The sequence below is a fragment of the Rhinopithecus bieti genome, unplaced genomic scaffold, assembly GCF_001698545.2.
Source record: "Rhinopithecus bieti isolate Rb0 unplaced genomic scaffold, ASM169854v2 scaffold_33903, whole genome shotgun sequence".
NCBI classification, from domain to species: domain Eukaryota; kingdom Metazoa; phylum Chordata; class Mammalia; order Primates; family Cercopithecidae; genus Rhinopithecus; species Rhinopithecus bieti.
The window spans coordinates 1,122,914-1,140,645 of NW_016814625.1; the positions used below are offsets into that span (position 1 = coordinate 1,122,914).

The 17,732-nt window shown below is 41.9% G+C and overlaps 1 protein-coding gene across 5 annotated transcripts in view; it reads left to right on the forward strand.

The window, feature by feature from the left end:
- Positions 1-17,732, forward strand: part of TNIK (TRAF2 and NCK interacting kinase) — a 413,250-nt gene that overhangs the window by 285,895 nt on the left and 109,623 nt on the right. For all 5 annotated transcript variants that reach the window (XM_017851566.1, XM_017851567.1, XM_017851569.1 and 2 more), the window contains 2 exons: positions 7,108-7,162; positions 9,127-9,205. In XM_017851566.1, the coding sequence (XP_017707055.1) occupies positions 7,108-7,162; positions 9,127-9,205 (134 nt within the window). The remainder of the gene's footprint in view (positions 1-7,107; positions 7,163-9,126; positions 9,206-17,732) is intronic.

The following is a 17,732-nucleotide window of genomic DNA, read 5'->3' on the forward strand; positions in this document are numbered from 1 at the left end:
AAAAAAAAAAAAAAAAAAAAAAAAAAAAAAATTCTATTTTCTATATCTTTCTGTCCTGTTATGTTTTTTGCCATAAACAGGCCTTGCTCTTATATTAAACCAATGAAGTAAGAGATGCACAGTGAGATGGCGTACCCCCTCATCCCACTCCCCACCAGATTCCTGTCCTTAGGCCTGATCTGTGCCACTGTTGTTTATTATTCGCCTAAACTCTGTTTATGAGACTTTCACACAGGTACTGCAGATTATTTGCAGACATGGGTGTCTCCTCCAGCGTTTGGGTGAATATTGTGCTCTGGGTGTAGAGAAAGTACTCTTTTCCCCTGTGTCACAGATAATTGGCATTATTCAGGCAGGGTGGAAATACTTCTTCTAAGTAAGAGGTTCAGTTGGAAATAAAGTGAGCAACCTAACTGGTGGTAGAGTTTCCGCTGTGCAGGGTGTCACCTGAGAGGACAATATTCAGATTGCAGAATGATGCGTTTACACTCTCAAACAAGTCCTGGCATCTGTCTACTGAGATTCAAACAAAGGTCCTTCCCTATTCGATCAGAAGGAAGGGGACCCAGATAGCACGTTAGTGTCACCAACAGGAAACTGAAACTCCTATTCAACATATTTCTGTGGCTTCCTCTTCACACCCACCTATAAAGGATTCCTTAGTTAAATGCAGGCAGTACCTCCTCCAGGCAACATGCTGATCCCCAAGGGAAGAGAGGAAGCTATTCTAATACTTTCCCTTTGGTCACATAGCAAGTGAAAATGGACAAAGAACTAAAGATGTCTGTCCTCGGTTTATTTTATGTGTGAAATGGCATTAGTAATAACTATCTCCACCTCAGTGACCCTAACTCACCACCTGAGTTCTGTGTCTAGATAACATAATGTATAAATATATAATGTAATTAATAAGAGTCAGTCCTTTGAAGTCAGACAGGACCAGTTTAGACTTTGCCTCCTATTTGCAAATTACCTCAGGGGAGTTATTGAACTTTTCGTAAACCTGCGTAAAATGGGAATAATAAATTGTTTATTCCGAGGTTATAATAAAGTGAGAATATACATAAAGGGATTAATACAGTGTCCACCACTTGGTAAATACTCAATATATAGTACTTAGTGTATACATATATATTATAGATAGTTTGTGTTTATGTTATAATATGGAAGTATTGCTATTTGGCAACAGTTTCATATGGTTCAACCTCATATTTGTGTTACACATCTCTAATTATCTGCTTACATTGAGCCAGAATCTGCTTCTCTATAACTTTGACCACTCAATTAAGATGTTGTCCCTAGGGACCATACACACAATGCATTCATTTCTTTTTCCCACCTGGAACATTTGAAAAAAAACTAGTTACAAGTAAGTTACCCAACAAAAGACTACTTTCTGCTCTGTGAAACTTGAATAAAATATGCTGGCTGTGCCCATTATTAAGCTATTGTCTGTCAACTCTGGACTGCCATGCTGCCCTCTGCTTTGTGATAATAGAGCTAGGACTCAGCTGTCCTCCCTTCTGTTTGTCCATCTGACTACTTATCAGGCTCTGCCAGCAGGGAGCAATAGAGAACGGGAGACCGAGTCTGGAGGAGGGAGCTGGACACACGTTTTCCTGTTTGCTTCCTCTGAGCTTCTTATTTATGTCTGCACGGTCCTTGTGACCTCTTTGAGCACCACTGAGTACCAGAGCTCCCTGCCATCTTACCTGACTCTGGTTTGCTGGTTGAACTGCCAGTTGATGATATCTGGCCCTAAGGGTCTATCTGTACCCACATTTGTTGAATACCCAATGCAGCGTGTACTGCGTTGTGTATTAGGCCCTTTGCATATATTTCCTTATTGAATTCTCTTACCAACCCTGCAAGATATGTGTTCTTTTCATGTTGCAGTTGAGAAAATGGGCTCAGAGTTATTAGTTGTGTCAGAGTTGGGTCTGGCTGCAGAGCATAGGCACCTTCTACCTCATGGTGGCCATTGGGGTTCTTGTCTTGTGTCACACAGCCTCTCATTCTTGTGTGGCTGGTTCAGACATCTGAAAGTGTTGCTTTTCTTCACTGTGTTGAGCAGCCCAGCCCCAGAAGGAATGCTCTCTTGTTCTGTTCAAGTTGCTTTTGTATCAGCTGTTCCCCACTCCCACCCTTTCCAGCAGCCAAAAGTTCTGTCTTGCCTCTGCCTTCCCAAAGGCACTAGAATTTGTCTCTCTTCTGTTTGTAATGCACACAGCGCTAGGCTATTAATCATGCCACAGGCTAGGCTGCACAGCACCTCTGGAATAATGAATTACCCAGCTCCTGCCAAAATGAGTCACACCATGGCCATGAACGAAACTTCTCTCTCTCTGACTCTTTCCTCATCTTGTTCTTCCCCCTTCCTTCCCTTTCTCATCTCCTGTGATCTGTCTTGCCAGTCATAATTGGAGCATTTTCTCCTTTATTTAAGTTCTGAAGTGTCTTTGGGACTCACTAATGTATCCAAAGGCTTAAACAAGGCCTGTCGAGGACATTTATGGCTTTCTAGCATGGGCAGTTAAGTGTAGCTTACAAGCAGCTTTGGGTATATATGGCCAGGAATATAAATGTTCCTCTTGGAAAACAAGAGAACCCCAGCCAAAAAAAAAAAAAAAAAAAATCCTAACATTGATATCAAATGAAGGCTTGAGGGAGCAGCAGAATCAGCTAGGTCATGTGACTTAGCAGAGTATGCACAGGTATTTGTGGTGGTGTGACCTTTGGTTTGAAAGGGGTGTTCTGGGGGCTTAGGGAAAGGCTGCCCAAGAGGGATTCTGAGATGATGTGTACTAAACAAAGTACATTATCTTTTCCCTAAACCTTCTTGCTTCCTGTGGGATAAATCCAGGATTACCGAACAAATGAGACCACTCCATTTCCCTCCTGTCAAAGTATGTTTTTTCAAATTATTGCTGTATATGTATTATCACTTAGGAATGCTTTTGTCTGTACTTACGTTTCTTATTTCACCAGAAGTCTAGAGGCAGGCAGTCCAGGGTTGATGTGATGGTTCACTGATGTCTTCAGAAACCAAAGCTCCTAGCTTTCTGTCCTGGCATCATTAATTTGTTGGCAATAACTCATGGTTGCAAGATGGATGCTGTAGCTCCAGATATCATATTTTATTCAAGGCACTAAGAAGTGGGAAAAAGTTAGCAAGACACCAGCTATATTCGTCCCTTATTTCAGGAAAAGCAGAAGCTGCCAGAAGATGTTTGCTTATGTCTCATTGGAGAAAACTATGTCACATCCCTAACTGCCGTCCTTAGCTGCAGCGGCATCAGGATAGGCAAGTGTGGCTTTGCTATACTCTGAAATGGAAGCAGCAAGAAAAATGAGGGTTGAAAATGACCACTGGGTTAGCCAATAAACAATTTCTGCCACAACTAAATAGAGGGAAATCATAGAAGACTAAGTTGGGCAGGCAAATGCAGTGTCATCTGACAGTGGAGGAGAAGGAAATCAATATTCTTGGGCCCTACTCTGTGCCAGATTTTGTGCTAGCAGCATACCTGATCAATACATGCATGCCACGGTTATTTCCATTGTGCAGTTGAGAAGCTAAGCTCTGAGCAACATTCTGCATGTAGCTAAATTAGAAGCCACTATTTGAATCCAGATCTGCCTGACTTAAAAGCCTATTCTCAACTGGGTGCAGTGGCTCATGACCGTAATCCCAACACTTTGAGAGGCCAAGGTGGGAGGATTGCTTGAGCCCAGGAGTTCAAGACCAGCCTGGGCAACATAGTGAAACCTCATCTCAATCAATCAATCAATCAATACCCATTTCTTTCTACCAATCCATGTTGCCATTGGGAAATTGGGGCCAGTTTTATAGTATGAAACTGGAGTACCTCACTGAATCTCAGCACCGTTATTGAATTGTCGGCACCTTCAGTCACCTATGGACAAAGTAGGAATCTGAAGGAATTATCTTACGTATTAAAATGCATTTTATAATAATTGATAAGGGGAAAAATGGTGACTACTCCAGTCCTTAGATTGTGATGCTACTTAAAAGAGAACTGGCCTAGGAAGCAGAAGACCCAGCTTGGTTTGAAACCAGCTGCTAAGTTGCTCTTTGATCTTGGGTAAGTCACTTTCCCTCATTTGTGAAATGAAAGGCTGAGCCAGGTGATCTGTAAAGAGTCTACCAGCCCTAGAACACTTAGGTTTTGCTACTTTCAAGTGTTTTTCATTTGTTCATTCATTCAATAAATATTTATTAAGGGCCTTCTGTGTGCCAGGAACTGTTCTAGGTACTTTGGATACATCAGACAACAGGACAAAGATCCTTGCCGTGTGGCTCTTATGTTCTTAGGTATGTGTGCTGGAGGTAAGGGGCACAAGCAACAAACACAAAACATGGTAAATTAGTGATGAATAAACATGTCGTATGTTAGAGGTGGTTAGTTCTGTGGGGGACAAATATGGGGAAGGGGAATGAGCAGTGCTGGGGGGAGGTCCCAGTGGTCCTCATTGAGAACACAGGGGTGGAGCAGGCTTTGGGGAGGTGAGGGAGTCAGCCAGCACATCACTGGTGAGGTGCTGCAGGCCGAGGGAACAGTTGAGTCAAGATCCAAAGGCAGAAGTGTATCTGGGCCTTCTGAGCATTTTCCTTCTCCCTGATCTGAGGCCTGGCCTTGCGTTTTTCTTACCCCAGAACTATCATTTTGTTTTACATGTATTGGTTTTCAACCCAGCTCAAAGCTTCCTCGACTTGAAAGCCATTTAAATTGGACCCTTCTGTTGCAGTTAGGGCCATGGCGCCTGGCTGCCACCTTCTTACTTGTGCCTTATTTCACACTATAGAAACACTCAATTCCGAGGGATTTGGGGAAAATGGTGGTAGAACTACCAAGGCCTGGAGATACTAGAGTCTTACCGAAATAGCACAGGGACCTTAAGAGCCAACCCACTATTTCCAGACTATTCTTGCTGTGTTTCCTGTTTAAAGCCTCCTGAACAGCAAATGACTCAGTGTTTCTTTCATGTTCCCAAATGATTATCTTTGTCTATCAACCATAAAACCCCAGGTACAATAGAACTGCATTTTTGTCTTTACCAGTTATTGCTCCTGAGCCAACTTGTAATAGATGAGCTGAGCCTTCCCCATCAGCTCTGGAAATAACCTCACTCAGCGAGGCCAAGAGCCTCCGGGAAACTCAGTCACTTGCTAGGCTAGAGAAACGTGGGGTGCAGATTGCTTTTAATGAAAATCTTTGTGTATATCTTGAAACATAACAAAGAGAAGGGACAAGAGTTGCCTTTGTGAGTTGTGTTGTATGCACAGAGTTCCTTGGAGTCTTAGAATGATAGTGTTGTGAAGGTGCATTGTTATTCCCGGTTGAACTGAGAACTGGTAACATTTAAAGAATCCCCCTTGCTCCTAGTGTGAGGTTACACATGCGCCCCAGCCACCTGCTCTCAGGTAGACTGCACTTTAGGCAAGAGGCTAGATCCCCTAGAAAGCCACCTCCACACTGTGCAGGACTCTGCCCAATTCCTGAACAGCCCTGAGTGTGACTTCACAGGATATTGAGAAACTTAGTTCTAGGGAATGACTCAGGATGAAGGTTACGAATTTTATGAAGCTCTCTTCCAGTTACATCTCTTTTTCATGTGGTCTTGACATTTGTTTGATGGCAATAGCAAGGAAACTTACCTTTGATCACTCTAATCTGGGAGAATTTTGAAAAATGTACAAAATGCATGAGGTATTTAAAATGAGATATCTATGTTAGGATGTGGGCCATTGATACTAGATTTTCTTACCAATCTGCTGTGGAACTGAGGCAGCAAGCCTCTTTTTGGTGTTTTCTAACCAGGTTTCCCCCATCTCTTGGTTTTCCCCCTTTCATGCAATATTTAGAGACTACTGAGCCACAAGACAGAGTATGGGAGGAGAATATTGTTAGAGATCGAGATTGTACAGGTAGAAGTGGAGGCATTAACCTAGAAAATTCTGTTCAGAGAATAAAAGTCAGTCTGAGCATAAGAAATAATATAAAGGTATACTGGCCTCTATTGTACATACTAGTCTACTCACAAAATAGACAATATTTGTTTATCTTTTCAACAAATACACTGAGTACCTCCTACTGTGCCCAACTCTGATCTAAGCACAAGAGAGACATCAGTGAATGCCATCATCAAAAAGTCTCCCTGTCCTCATCTTACTAGGTAAAACGATATGAAATTGCTGTTTTATAGTTAAAACAATTGAATATAAATAACACCTACTATCTGATCCAGCCATTCCACTCCCAGGTATTTAACTAAAAGAAGTAAAAGCATACACCCTCAGATTTGTACACCAATGTTTGCAGCACCTGTATCTGTAATAGCCCAAACTGGAAACAGTCCAAATGCAAAAACCGTGATACGTTCATAGAATGGAATACTACACAGCAATAAAAAGGAGTGAAATACTGATATGTGCTACAACATGGATGGGCTTCAGAAACATTATTCTACGTGAAAGAGACTGAATACAGAAGACCACATATGATGTTATTTCACTTATACAAAAATTTGGAAGTTACAAACTAATTCACAGTGACAGAAAGCAGATCATTGGTTACCTAGGGACAGGAGAGTGGGGATGGGTTCAGGCAGAAAAGGAAGGAGGCAAATGAGATCTTTGGGGGATGATGGATATATTTACTGTTTTGATTGTGGTGATGGGTTCACAGGAGGATCCCTATGTTATACCTTATCAAATGGTGTACTTTATGTGCAGTTTATTATATGACAATTATAGCTCAATGATGGTGTTATAAACAGTCAAAGAGCAGCAATTTCCTATGGTTCAATTCACAGATAAATTTCAGTAATGAATTAATTTTAAAATTGTTTATATTTATTTTTCATACATTTATTGATAAGCTGCCATGTGCCAGATACCATGAATGGTACTGTCAATGAAAAGTGAGTAAGACTGTTTCTGCTTTGAAGGTTAGTGGAAGAAACAGGTTTGTAAACAGACAACTGAATGACTTTCCCACAGGCAGTTCTGAAGCAATTGCCAGGTTTAACCAAGTTGTCCTTTGTCTGTTGAATTTATGTGTGTGTCTGCCCCTTCTTTTTCAGAGTGACTTGTGGTCTTTGGGAATCACCGCCATTGAAATGGCAGAAGGTGCTCCCCGTAAGTACCCTCCTCTGGGGTGAAATCTGTTGCTGGTCTGCTCTGCGGGTACTGAAGTTTCCTTGCCAGGAGCTGCAGTTGCTTTACTTCCACTACACCGAGCCCTGCATGGATTCAAGCTGGCATATTTAGAAAGCAGAATCATCTTAAATCAACCAGGAATCCTTTCATTTCAGAGCAGTGGGAGAATCCTGTTTTTATTTAAAAAAAAAAAAAAAAAGGAAGAAAAGAAAGCAATCTTTGGGGAGTCTTGTTTGTTGTACAGATTCTGTACATCATTTATTCTGGACTACTCCTCACCTGACATAAAACCGTGACCAATTCACAAGACTATAAACTCCAATGTATGAAAATCCAAAATTAATTTTCAGTGCACAGGTTATACAAATTGCTATTACTCCTCTTAAAATACTGATGTTTAAAATTTTAGATTTCCCTGCTATTTGAGGCAGAGTGGCTAGGGCTCCAGCAGTCTTGAGAATCTCAGTTCCTTGAGATTTGGAGTATTAGCCCTGGCAGAGAGTCTCTGTCAAGAGACTGTGCCTCACAGATCTCCATATAGGAAGTATAACTGGTTGACAGCCCCAGCTGCTGCAATGGCACCAGGCTGCACCTTTGAAGGGCCACTCCCCACCAGTGACCTAGCACAGTGGGGATACTAAGGCAGGTCCTTTCCTGGAGGACACAAGATTCCTTCGTAGACAGCTTTCACCCAAGTAATACCCTGTGACTTCACAAGACCTGCAGGACACTCTGGGACCCTTCCACCTACCTTTTCTCCCTCTCTCCTTCACTCAGGGTCAGACTTGCATAGCAATCTGATGACTTCCCATACTGCCTGGCTCCTTCCCTGTTTCCATTCACATAGTAATTTGCCCAGTAATATCCTTGGTGTCTGCATCTCAAAGGACCAGTACAAAAATAGGCCCTTTATTTGCATGACAGGTCGTTATGCTTAAGACTTTCACCTTCAGGTTGTCATCATTTTCTTACTTCTCAGTCTAGAATTGGTAGAACTCATCTGTAGCATGACTGATTTGGAGTGCTGGTTGACAAAATTGCCCTCATTCACCATGCTAATAGGCATGTGTGAATCAGAAAAATAATATATTGCAGTCTTAAACCATATTATCATTCTTGATGAGTGGTAGACAGGGCTAAAAATAAACTTCTGCCCACAGAATCCTTTGGCTTTTAGGGAGCACGTATTCTTATTCTAGCTACAAGGTAGAAATTCTCCCAGATATTTGAAAAGTAAACTAATAAAATATTTTTATTAAAGTAAGAACATATGAGTGCTTTCACTATAAACGATAGTCATGTTTACAAGATGAGATCTTTTATAACTTTGTTTTCTGCCAGACTGTGTGTGACTTAATCCTCTGGGCTTCCTGGGGCCAGTGAATTTAAAAACAAAATGAAACAAAACCCGTTACGACACCTGAAAAGCCATTCGGGATATCTGAAAACAGAGAAAATGGGGCTCTGGGCTGGTGTTTTGGACTCCAAAAATCTGTGTAGATAACATTGCATTTGGATGAGCTGTCAATGTGTAAGAAATAGATGGGATGATCAAATGTCTTTTATTTATGGCTTAGTCTTTTACTAATTAAACATAGTTGTCATCTGATGTTATTGACTTTCAATGTCAGGTGGTCATTCACAGCAAGATGGCTGGTCATTGACCCTTTAACTTAGTTTCCTTAAATATGAAGCAAACGTGTCTTCACTAGAAATGTTAGCAGTAGCTATGTGAACCATGTTGTATTTTGAGACTCCTGTAAGTGGACATGAGATCTTTCAAATGCTCGTCAAATGGAAGCATTTGGATATTCTGACTTCGTGCTCAATCATGGTGTGTAAACTCAGTGGGTCACTGGGCAGCATCATCTGCACAGCCAAGACGGGCTTGGCCTGAGTTTGGCCTCCTAACTGTAGCTGGCCCTTGTTTTGGTCTCTTGCAGCTCTCTGTGACATGCACCCTATGAGAGCTCTCTTCCTCATCCCCCGGAACCCAGCGCCTCGGCTGAAGTCTAAGAAGTGGTGAGTTTGGTCTTCAATGTTTTGCAGGTTCAAGGGTGAGGTTTTCTTGTGATTCTATTTTGGATTAGCTCTAATCCCTAGGTCCTACGGATAGAGTGAGACTAACATATATTATGACTTGGTGAATTACTTTCCATATGCTGTCATTCGTCTTAAAGTACATATGGAGTATCTACTGTTTGTACAGCAAGTCTTTATTCCCCCACCTTTAAGGTAAGAAATCATTAGCCAAAATGGGTAAGTGAAGCCCAAGTAATAATATGAAAGCTCTTTGATTTATAACTCCAAGTCATATCTTTCCTGGCAGCACAGAACACCTTATCAGAGAGGGTGATAGTTTAGATTGGCTGATTTCTCTTCTGTTCCTTACAACAATCATTCTCTAAGTGCATATACACACACAGTTAATGTCGGAGATTATTTATCTGGTACATGTATGAGCATTTGCAGTTTTTTTGTTTTTACGACTGTTTTCACATATGGCCGGTGATACTGGCTTCTTATTTGGGGCAGCAGCAATTTAACTTTTCCTTTTAATAAACTTACATAGAATGGTGGCTTAATTTAAAGGAAACTACTACATGAATAGTAGTATGAGTGGTGTGAAGTAATGGCAAAAATCATGTTGATAGGATATGACTGACATTTGGGAAACAGTTCTTCAGGTTAAGCCAGATGCTGGATGTTTTGACTTTTTTTGGATAATTATATAGTTGGGATCTTTGTATCTTATTATTCCATAACCAAAATTCATTGCTTCCTCCTTTCTTCCTATGGAAATGGTGTATCCTCCCTGATAACATTCTTGAATCTCGGATTACTCTTGCACTGAGGTCAATTCCTGCACTACTTGCGACCTCCTATCCTTTTTCTAGAGATAAGTCCTGGGCAGTGAGACCGTGAAGGGACAGGATCCTTCTGCCCCTTTCCATAGCCCTTCATGATCAGGTGCTTGACTGCGACCCTCATGTTTCCCACCCACCCACGGGTTCACCTCTACCACACAGGAGGCAGCCTTAATTACTACCAGTCATCTACTAATGAGAGCCACCCTGGTGGAACAGAGGAAAGGGCATGCTGCACAGAAAGAGGGAAGGAAACAGCCAGAAAAGAGATGGCAGCCTCAGAATAGCCGGGCCCTGCGAGGGGAGTGAGAGTTGCTATTGGTAACAAGGAGGCAGAGCGTTTCCTGCCCCTCCTTCCTCTGCAGAGGGTCACTGTGGTGCAAGACAACCCTTCTCTCCCCAGCAACAGCCCTCCCATTGGGTGTCATACAACATGTGATCGGCAAAGCACCCCCAACACCCTGCTTCCTCTCTTCTCCCTGGATCAGACTCCCAGGGAGGGGGGCTGGCTCAGTTCTCTTCCCTGGAAGCGACAGTGACACTACAAAGCCCTCTGCAAGGTTCCTGCTTGACATCTGAGCTGAGTTTGCAGTATACAATGGGCTTTACTTACCCTGTTCCCTGCCCTATCTTCTCCTTGTCTCCCTTTACTGCTGCTGGACACGTATTCCGAGCTTCTCCATAGAGGAGGACAAACTGGCCCTCCACAGATGTATTTGGCTGTCATGGTGTGGTCATATGCCCCATTTTAAAAATATGTGTATTAATTGGCAACACTTAAAATCTGTCAATTGAGCATTACATTTAGATTTCTGGCCTTTTTCTTGCAAAGATGCAGTGAAGTGCTTGCAAAAAGATGCTAGCTCCTGCTCCCATTTAGGACAAGTGATTGTCCTCCTCCAGCTGCCACCTCCCCCCAACTCAGAAGCTGGTGTCAGTTGGTTAGTATACATCTCCTGTTTTCTTTTTCTTTCTTTCTATTTTTTTTTTTTTTTTTGAGACAGAGTCTTGCTTTGTCGCCCAGGCTGGAGTGCAGTGGTGCGATCTCGGCTCACTACAACCTCCACCTCCCAGGTTCCCGCCATTCTCCTGCTTCAGCCTCCCAAGTAGCTGGGACCACAGGCGCCCGCCACCACACCTGGCTAATTTTTTGTATTTTTTTTAGTAGAGATGAGGTTTCACCGTGTTGGCCAGGATGGTCTCCATCTCCTGACCTCGTGATCCACCCGCCTCGGCCTCCCAAAGTGCTGGGATTACAGGTGTGAGCCACCGCACATGGCCACATCTCCTGTTTTCATCTTAACTAACCATGGTCTGCACCACCCCTTTTTGTGACCTGCCTGACCCCACAGAAAAGTGAGTGAACAGCCCTTGCCCTACAGTGTTGGTTTTTACTGACTGAGATCCAAAAGATCAATGGTGTGCTGACCCTGTTTGAGAAATACAGACTTTTAAGACAAGGGAGGCTGATTTTCAGCTTCAAACCTTTGACAAGAACTAATTTTTAATAATGCTGGAGGGAGCTGGAGAAGTTTGGAAACACTGAGAAGTCCAGGCCAATTTCATCTCATCCTGCCACCTTGCACACCTTTCCCTGATGTGGAAGGAAAGTTGAGTAGGAAAGCTATGGGAAAGTCCCATATTGTCAGACAGAGAAAGGAAAAGTAACCTGATTGTTAGAGAGTGACTAGGGAAACAGTAGCCCTGATAATGTGCCATTTCACACTTGGATCCCAGCCTTTGTAGAGGTGGTGGTGCAGCCTCCAGGCACATGATACTTGACAGCAGACATAGCTCCCATTTCTCTGCAATACAATTCCACCAGTTTTTAAGTGAAAATATTTAAACACTTCAGAGTATTTTATCTGGAAAGCGCAGGTACAAAGTGATTTGAAGTAAGTTAGGGTTTACTTTAATAGACTCTAGTGTTTGAGAGGAAATGAAACATTTTGTTTATTTATTTATTTTTTTAATTATTTAAAAGGAAAAGACCCCCTCCCCCAAAGACAAAGAGTTTGTCTTTGGAGAGACAAAACTCCAAAATGTTCTTTTATTTCTAGCTATTCTTGGGGAGGGGAAGGAGGGGAGGGATAGCATTAGGAGATATACCTAATGTAAATGATGAGTTAATGGGTGCAGCACACCAACATGGCACATGTATATATGTGTAACAAACCTGCACGTTGTGCACATGTACCCTAGAACTTAAAGTATAATTAAAAAAAAAAATTTCTAGCTATTCTCTACCTAAATGAGTTATCGGGTTAAATGCATTTTTCTCCGTGTATATATCAATACCTGACCAAAGGGGGCGCCATTGTGGAGACAGGGCCATGAACTCTTCATGGCAAAACATTCAATCAAGCATCATTTTCAACATGACTGAGTCTACAACATACAAGGCATAAACTAATCTCTTAGTGTGAACTTGGTTTTGTTTTGTTTTTTGTTTTTTAATTTGTGCCTTCAGGATTTGAGAAATAAAGGCAGTGGCACTGCTCTTTCCACTGTCATCATGGAGGGAAAGGAGACCACCACCACTCACAGGAGCCCAGTTCTTCCTTCCCTATTGGTATGATGAGGAAAGGCCTTTGTGGTATGGGATGATGAAATTACGGCACCACTGAATGTTCAGGCAGCTAAGCCATTTAACAATAAGTTGTCTGGGAGGGTTGTAACCTTAGTGGAATCAGAGGAAAACCAAAGATGCTCTCACCCTCTACCTCCATATCAGCACCAGCAAGTGAATAGTAAGACTGGGATTCCCATTTTCTCTTCCTGTCTCTTGTGCGTGGGTGGATTCCACTTGCAGGGATAAACTATCTCCTTCAAAAGATTTTCTCCTCCCTTCTCTTGCTACCCTGCTCATCCACACTCACCTGCCCTCACAAGTATACTCAGTGTCACTGCTTCCCTCCAGGGCTTTCTGGAGAAGGATAAGAATGGTTCCATTAAGTATAAAGCGGTGAATCTTTCATGTGCCCTTTAAATTTGAAGAGTCCACACAGGCAAAGCAGCCCTCAGTTGAGATCATTAGAAAAATTATAACTGCTTATACGTACAAGCTCCACCGGTCCAAGCTGCTCATGCTCCGGATGCAGATGTGGAGGCCCAGTGAGGCTAAGTGGTGTATTTGCACGAGTTCTAGCCTCCTCACTGGGAGAACCAGTCTGGACCCAGCCTCCTGCTTTTGCTCCAAGCCTAAAAATCACCCCCATGATTTTATGAGGTACCAGTTCTGATTCTTGGTGGGTTGTCAGACTTTTGTTTTGAGATATGACAAAGTTCGTGTGTGTGTGTGTGTGTGTGTGTGTGTGTGTGTTTTCTAAATATAATAATACAAAGCAAATATCAGAAATTCCTTCAAATAGACTGAATTTGCTAGTAGTAATGTGACTTTGAACCTTGGACTTTATTAAAAGCCAGCTAAAAACTATTACACAGACTTTAAAAATTAACCTTTTTTGGCCAGGCGCAGTGGCTCAAGCCTATAATCCCAGCACTTTGGGAGGCCGAGACGGACGGATCATGAGGTCAGGAGATCGAGACCATCCTGGCTAACACGGTGAAACCCCGTCTCTACTAAAAATACAAAACCTAGCCGGGCGAGGTGGCGGGCGCCTGTAGTCCCAGCTACTCAGGAGGCTGAGGCAGGAGAATGACATGAACCCAGGAGGAGGAGCTTGCAGTGAGCTGAGATCCTGCCACTGCACTCCAGCCTGGGCGACAGAGCTAGACTCCGTCTCAAAAAAAAAAAAAGAAAAAAATTAACCTTTTTGTGCAGCCTCCTTGGAGATAACAGCCCAGCTGACTCTTTCTGCTAAGCTATTTAACCCATACGTGAAATAATTCCCTTAAAGAACTCTATGTTTACTCAGTTCAACAGAAAGGAGGATTTCTTTTTTTTTTTAGAGATAGTCTCATTCTGTCACCCAGGCTAGTGTACAGTGGTGCAGTCATAGCTCACTGCAGCCTCAAACTCCTGGGCTCAAATGATCCTCCCGCCTCAGCCTCCCAAGTAGCTAGAACTACAAGTGCATGCCACCATGCTCAGCTAATTTTTTCTATTGTTTATAGACAAAATGTCTTGCTATATTGCCCAGGCTGGTCTTGAACTCCTGGCCTCAAGCAATCCATCCATCTTGGCCTCCCAAAGTACTGGGAATATAGGTGTGAACTACCGCACCTAGCCAGAAGCGGGGATTTCTGCTCCTCAGTCCTAAAGGCGGATGCTGTGTTCCTTAAGCCCAATGATGCTCAGAGATTGCTGGGGGCAATGTCATTATAGTCATCATAATAATAATAGCAAACACATATATGGCATTTATGATACCAGGAACGTTCTCAATATTTTACATGAATTAATTCACTTATAACAATTTTTTAAGATAAGTACTAATAATATCCCCATTGAATGCAGCCAGGGAAACTGAGACACATAGAAGTTAAGTAATTTGTCCAAGTTAGTAAGCGATGCGACTCAAAGTAAAGGAAGAGGGTAGCTTTTGGAAATAGGGCAGGGCCAATGCAAATTTTAAGGCCAAATTGCATTTAGGGAGTCTGATGATTACCAAAAACGTTTAACCCAACTGATTATAATGGCTAATGTAACAATCTTTCCAGCATGTTGAATTTCCCCAACACAATTTAACATATAAACAGGTTCAATTTGGGAAGATAAAGTATTTAGTGACTCTGATAGTAGAACTAGTATTCTCACACTGTAGGTACCAATCATTACCATTTATTTCTCCATGCCAACCCTTGGGAAATTAGTATTACTAACCTTAGGTGTTTTTATTGTATAAGAGACAGAACTAAATTACTATCAGTGAAGATTCAAGCAATAAAGTTATATAAATGTACTTTAAACTCATTAGAACACTCAGCAAACAGTGAGGTAATATTCAACATAGGTGAAGTGTTTTCACTCTTAAATAAGCGTGTAATTAAGCATATTGATTCTTTGGTCATGCTAACTTAAATAAGAAACTATGAATCCTTCTTTGAAGACTCGTTTTAAGTAAACATTATTTTCTCTTCAAAGGGTGCCATTTGAAGAAGATATGAAACATATTACCAGCTTTGTAGTTCTGCACAAGTAGGCCTACCTTTTAGGCCCAAAGTTATTGTCTTGAATATCTCTGAGTTTTTTTCTCCCAGCAAAGCATACTGAGAAAAAGGACTCTGTTTAATAACTAATCCCATTAAACTTGAGCGCTATTCCATTCTGGAGATTTCTCTGACTGTTTTTTTAGATGTCAATATCAGGGAATAGAATGCAAGTCTATTAAATCTGTATGTCACTTTTAAATCGAATGTGATTTCTTTTCTTTATCAACCTCTAATTAATAGTTGGTTGAGCAGTTTAAACAAGCACTTCCGGCGGATGTGGTGGCCCATGCCTGTGATACCAGTACTTTGGGAGGCTGAGGCAGGCGAATCACTTGAGGTCAGGAGTTTGAGACCAGCCTGGCCAACATGGCAAAACCCTGTCTCTACTAAAAATACAGAAATTAGCCAGGTGTGATGTCACACACTTGTAGTCCCAGCTACTCGGGAGGCTGAGGCAGGAGAATCACTTGAACCTGAGAGGCAGAGTTTGCAGTGTGCTGAGATCATGCCATTGCACTCCAGCCTGGGTGATAGAGCAAGACTCCATATCAAAAATAATAATAATAATAATAGTAATAATAATAATAATAAGCACTTCCTTCTAGTTGCCAGCAAGAAAAAGAGAACTGCCATTTATACTCCTTGTAAATATTTCATACCTGTCTTAATTTTGTTTTCATCTTTTTAATACTGATTTTTCTACCTGGAAAAGTACTGTATGGAGTTTGTTTATATCTTCATGCAGGTCAACCTCATTCTCTTCAGTTCATTCCATAGGAGTGTCCTTTATTTCATTACATTTTTCTGGCAAGGTTTCTTAGATGAGATCGTATTTATGCCTCCACAGATTTATTTTATTGATCTGAGAAAAAGAAGAATATCCACTCTCCAGACCTCCCTTTCTGTCCCTCAAAAGTGCAGACTTGAAGGTGGCCGTATTGCAGCTCTTGCCCAGAACCTTCATCATGCATTCACTCATGCACCAAACATGCAAATCAGGTAGTGTGCTCATGATGCAAAGATGGCTCAGGCACGTCTGATGCTGTTGATAATTTTCAGTGTGAAGAAGCAAGGATATGCACAGAAGCACTTAACAAGGAGGTGCATAGAGTGTCCTGCTGTCATTATTTCTAGTCCACAGTATGGCCAACCCTGATTCATCCTGGGCAACCCCAAGCACAGTAGGCTACCTTTATTTCTAGGTAAAGTATTTTAAAAACTTGAATGTAGTTTAGAAATTTAGAGTGGAAAATAAAAAAATACCAGTGATTCAGTACTTTAAAAACACAGAATAAAGTGAAAAACTGCTTTGACCAGGGCAGCACTAGAGAGTGGTACATACAAAAGTGCCCTGTAATGTTTGAGTGTTGAAGAACATGTTCCTCATTGTGTTCTGTGTGGTGAGGGCACCTCTCAGGCCTGAAGAGTATGTATGCAGGGACTGCTGGGCAAAGGCTCAATCCTGGGATCCACTCCTGTATCTCCCCTGTGCACCACAGGAGAGCAACAGAGAGCACAAAACAGATCATTCCTGCTCTGGGCAGGACAGGAAGGGTAACCCGAGTTTCACCAAGGTCTCCTGGAGTGCCTTGGAAAAGCATGCTATCGAGTCATGAGCTTAATTATTGATGACTCGGAACAGTTTCTTGGATCTTTCAGTAAGAACATGCGTGTTCAACTCATGAATCATGGCTAAAGTCCACCATTAATTTCTGCCAAATTGTGGTCTTACTGCTATAATCGTAGGTATGGTATCTCTCGCCAGCTCTCCCCTGCCAGGTCTCTGGCATAGGGTTTATCTTTGAGGAAATATTGCCTTTCTAAAGGGAGATAAATTTGCCTCTGGGTGTGAACTTAATTCTTTAAAGTTAAATGTTTAAGTCCTTGAGTTAATGACAAATGTACACATAGAGCCTGTTCTTATTCCTTGGAAAGCAGAGTTCAAAAGTGATCCTGAAACTACTGGTTACAAAATTTGCCTAATCAAAGTTCACTTCATCATAGATGAATCTTGCTTATTTCTACAAAATGCACTCTCTGTTACCTATCCAACCTTGGTTTTACTTTTCTCCAGCTTGCATTTTATTATTATTATTATTATTATTATTATTATACTTTAAGTTCTAGGGTACATGTTCATAACGTGCAGGTTTGTTACATATGTATACTTGTGTCATGTTGGTGTGCTGCACCCATCAACTCGTCAACACCCATCAACTCGTTATTTACATCAGGTATAACTCCTAATGCAATCCCTACCCCTCCCCCTCCCCCCTCCCCATAATAGGCCCTGGTGTGTGATGTTCCCCTTTCCAAGTCCAGGTGATCTCATTGTTCAGTTACCACCTATGAGTGAGAACATGTGGTGTTTGGTTTTCTGTTCTTGCGATAGTTTGCTGAGAATGATGGTTTCCAGCTGCATCCATGTCCCTACAAAGGACACAAACTCATCCTTTTTTATGGCTGCATAGTATTCCATGGTGTATATGTGCCACATTTTCTTAATCCAGTCTGTCACTGATGGACATTTGGGTTGATTCCAAGTCTTTGCTATTGTGAATAGTGCC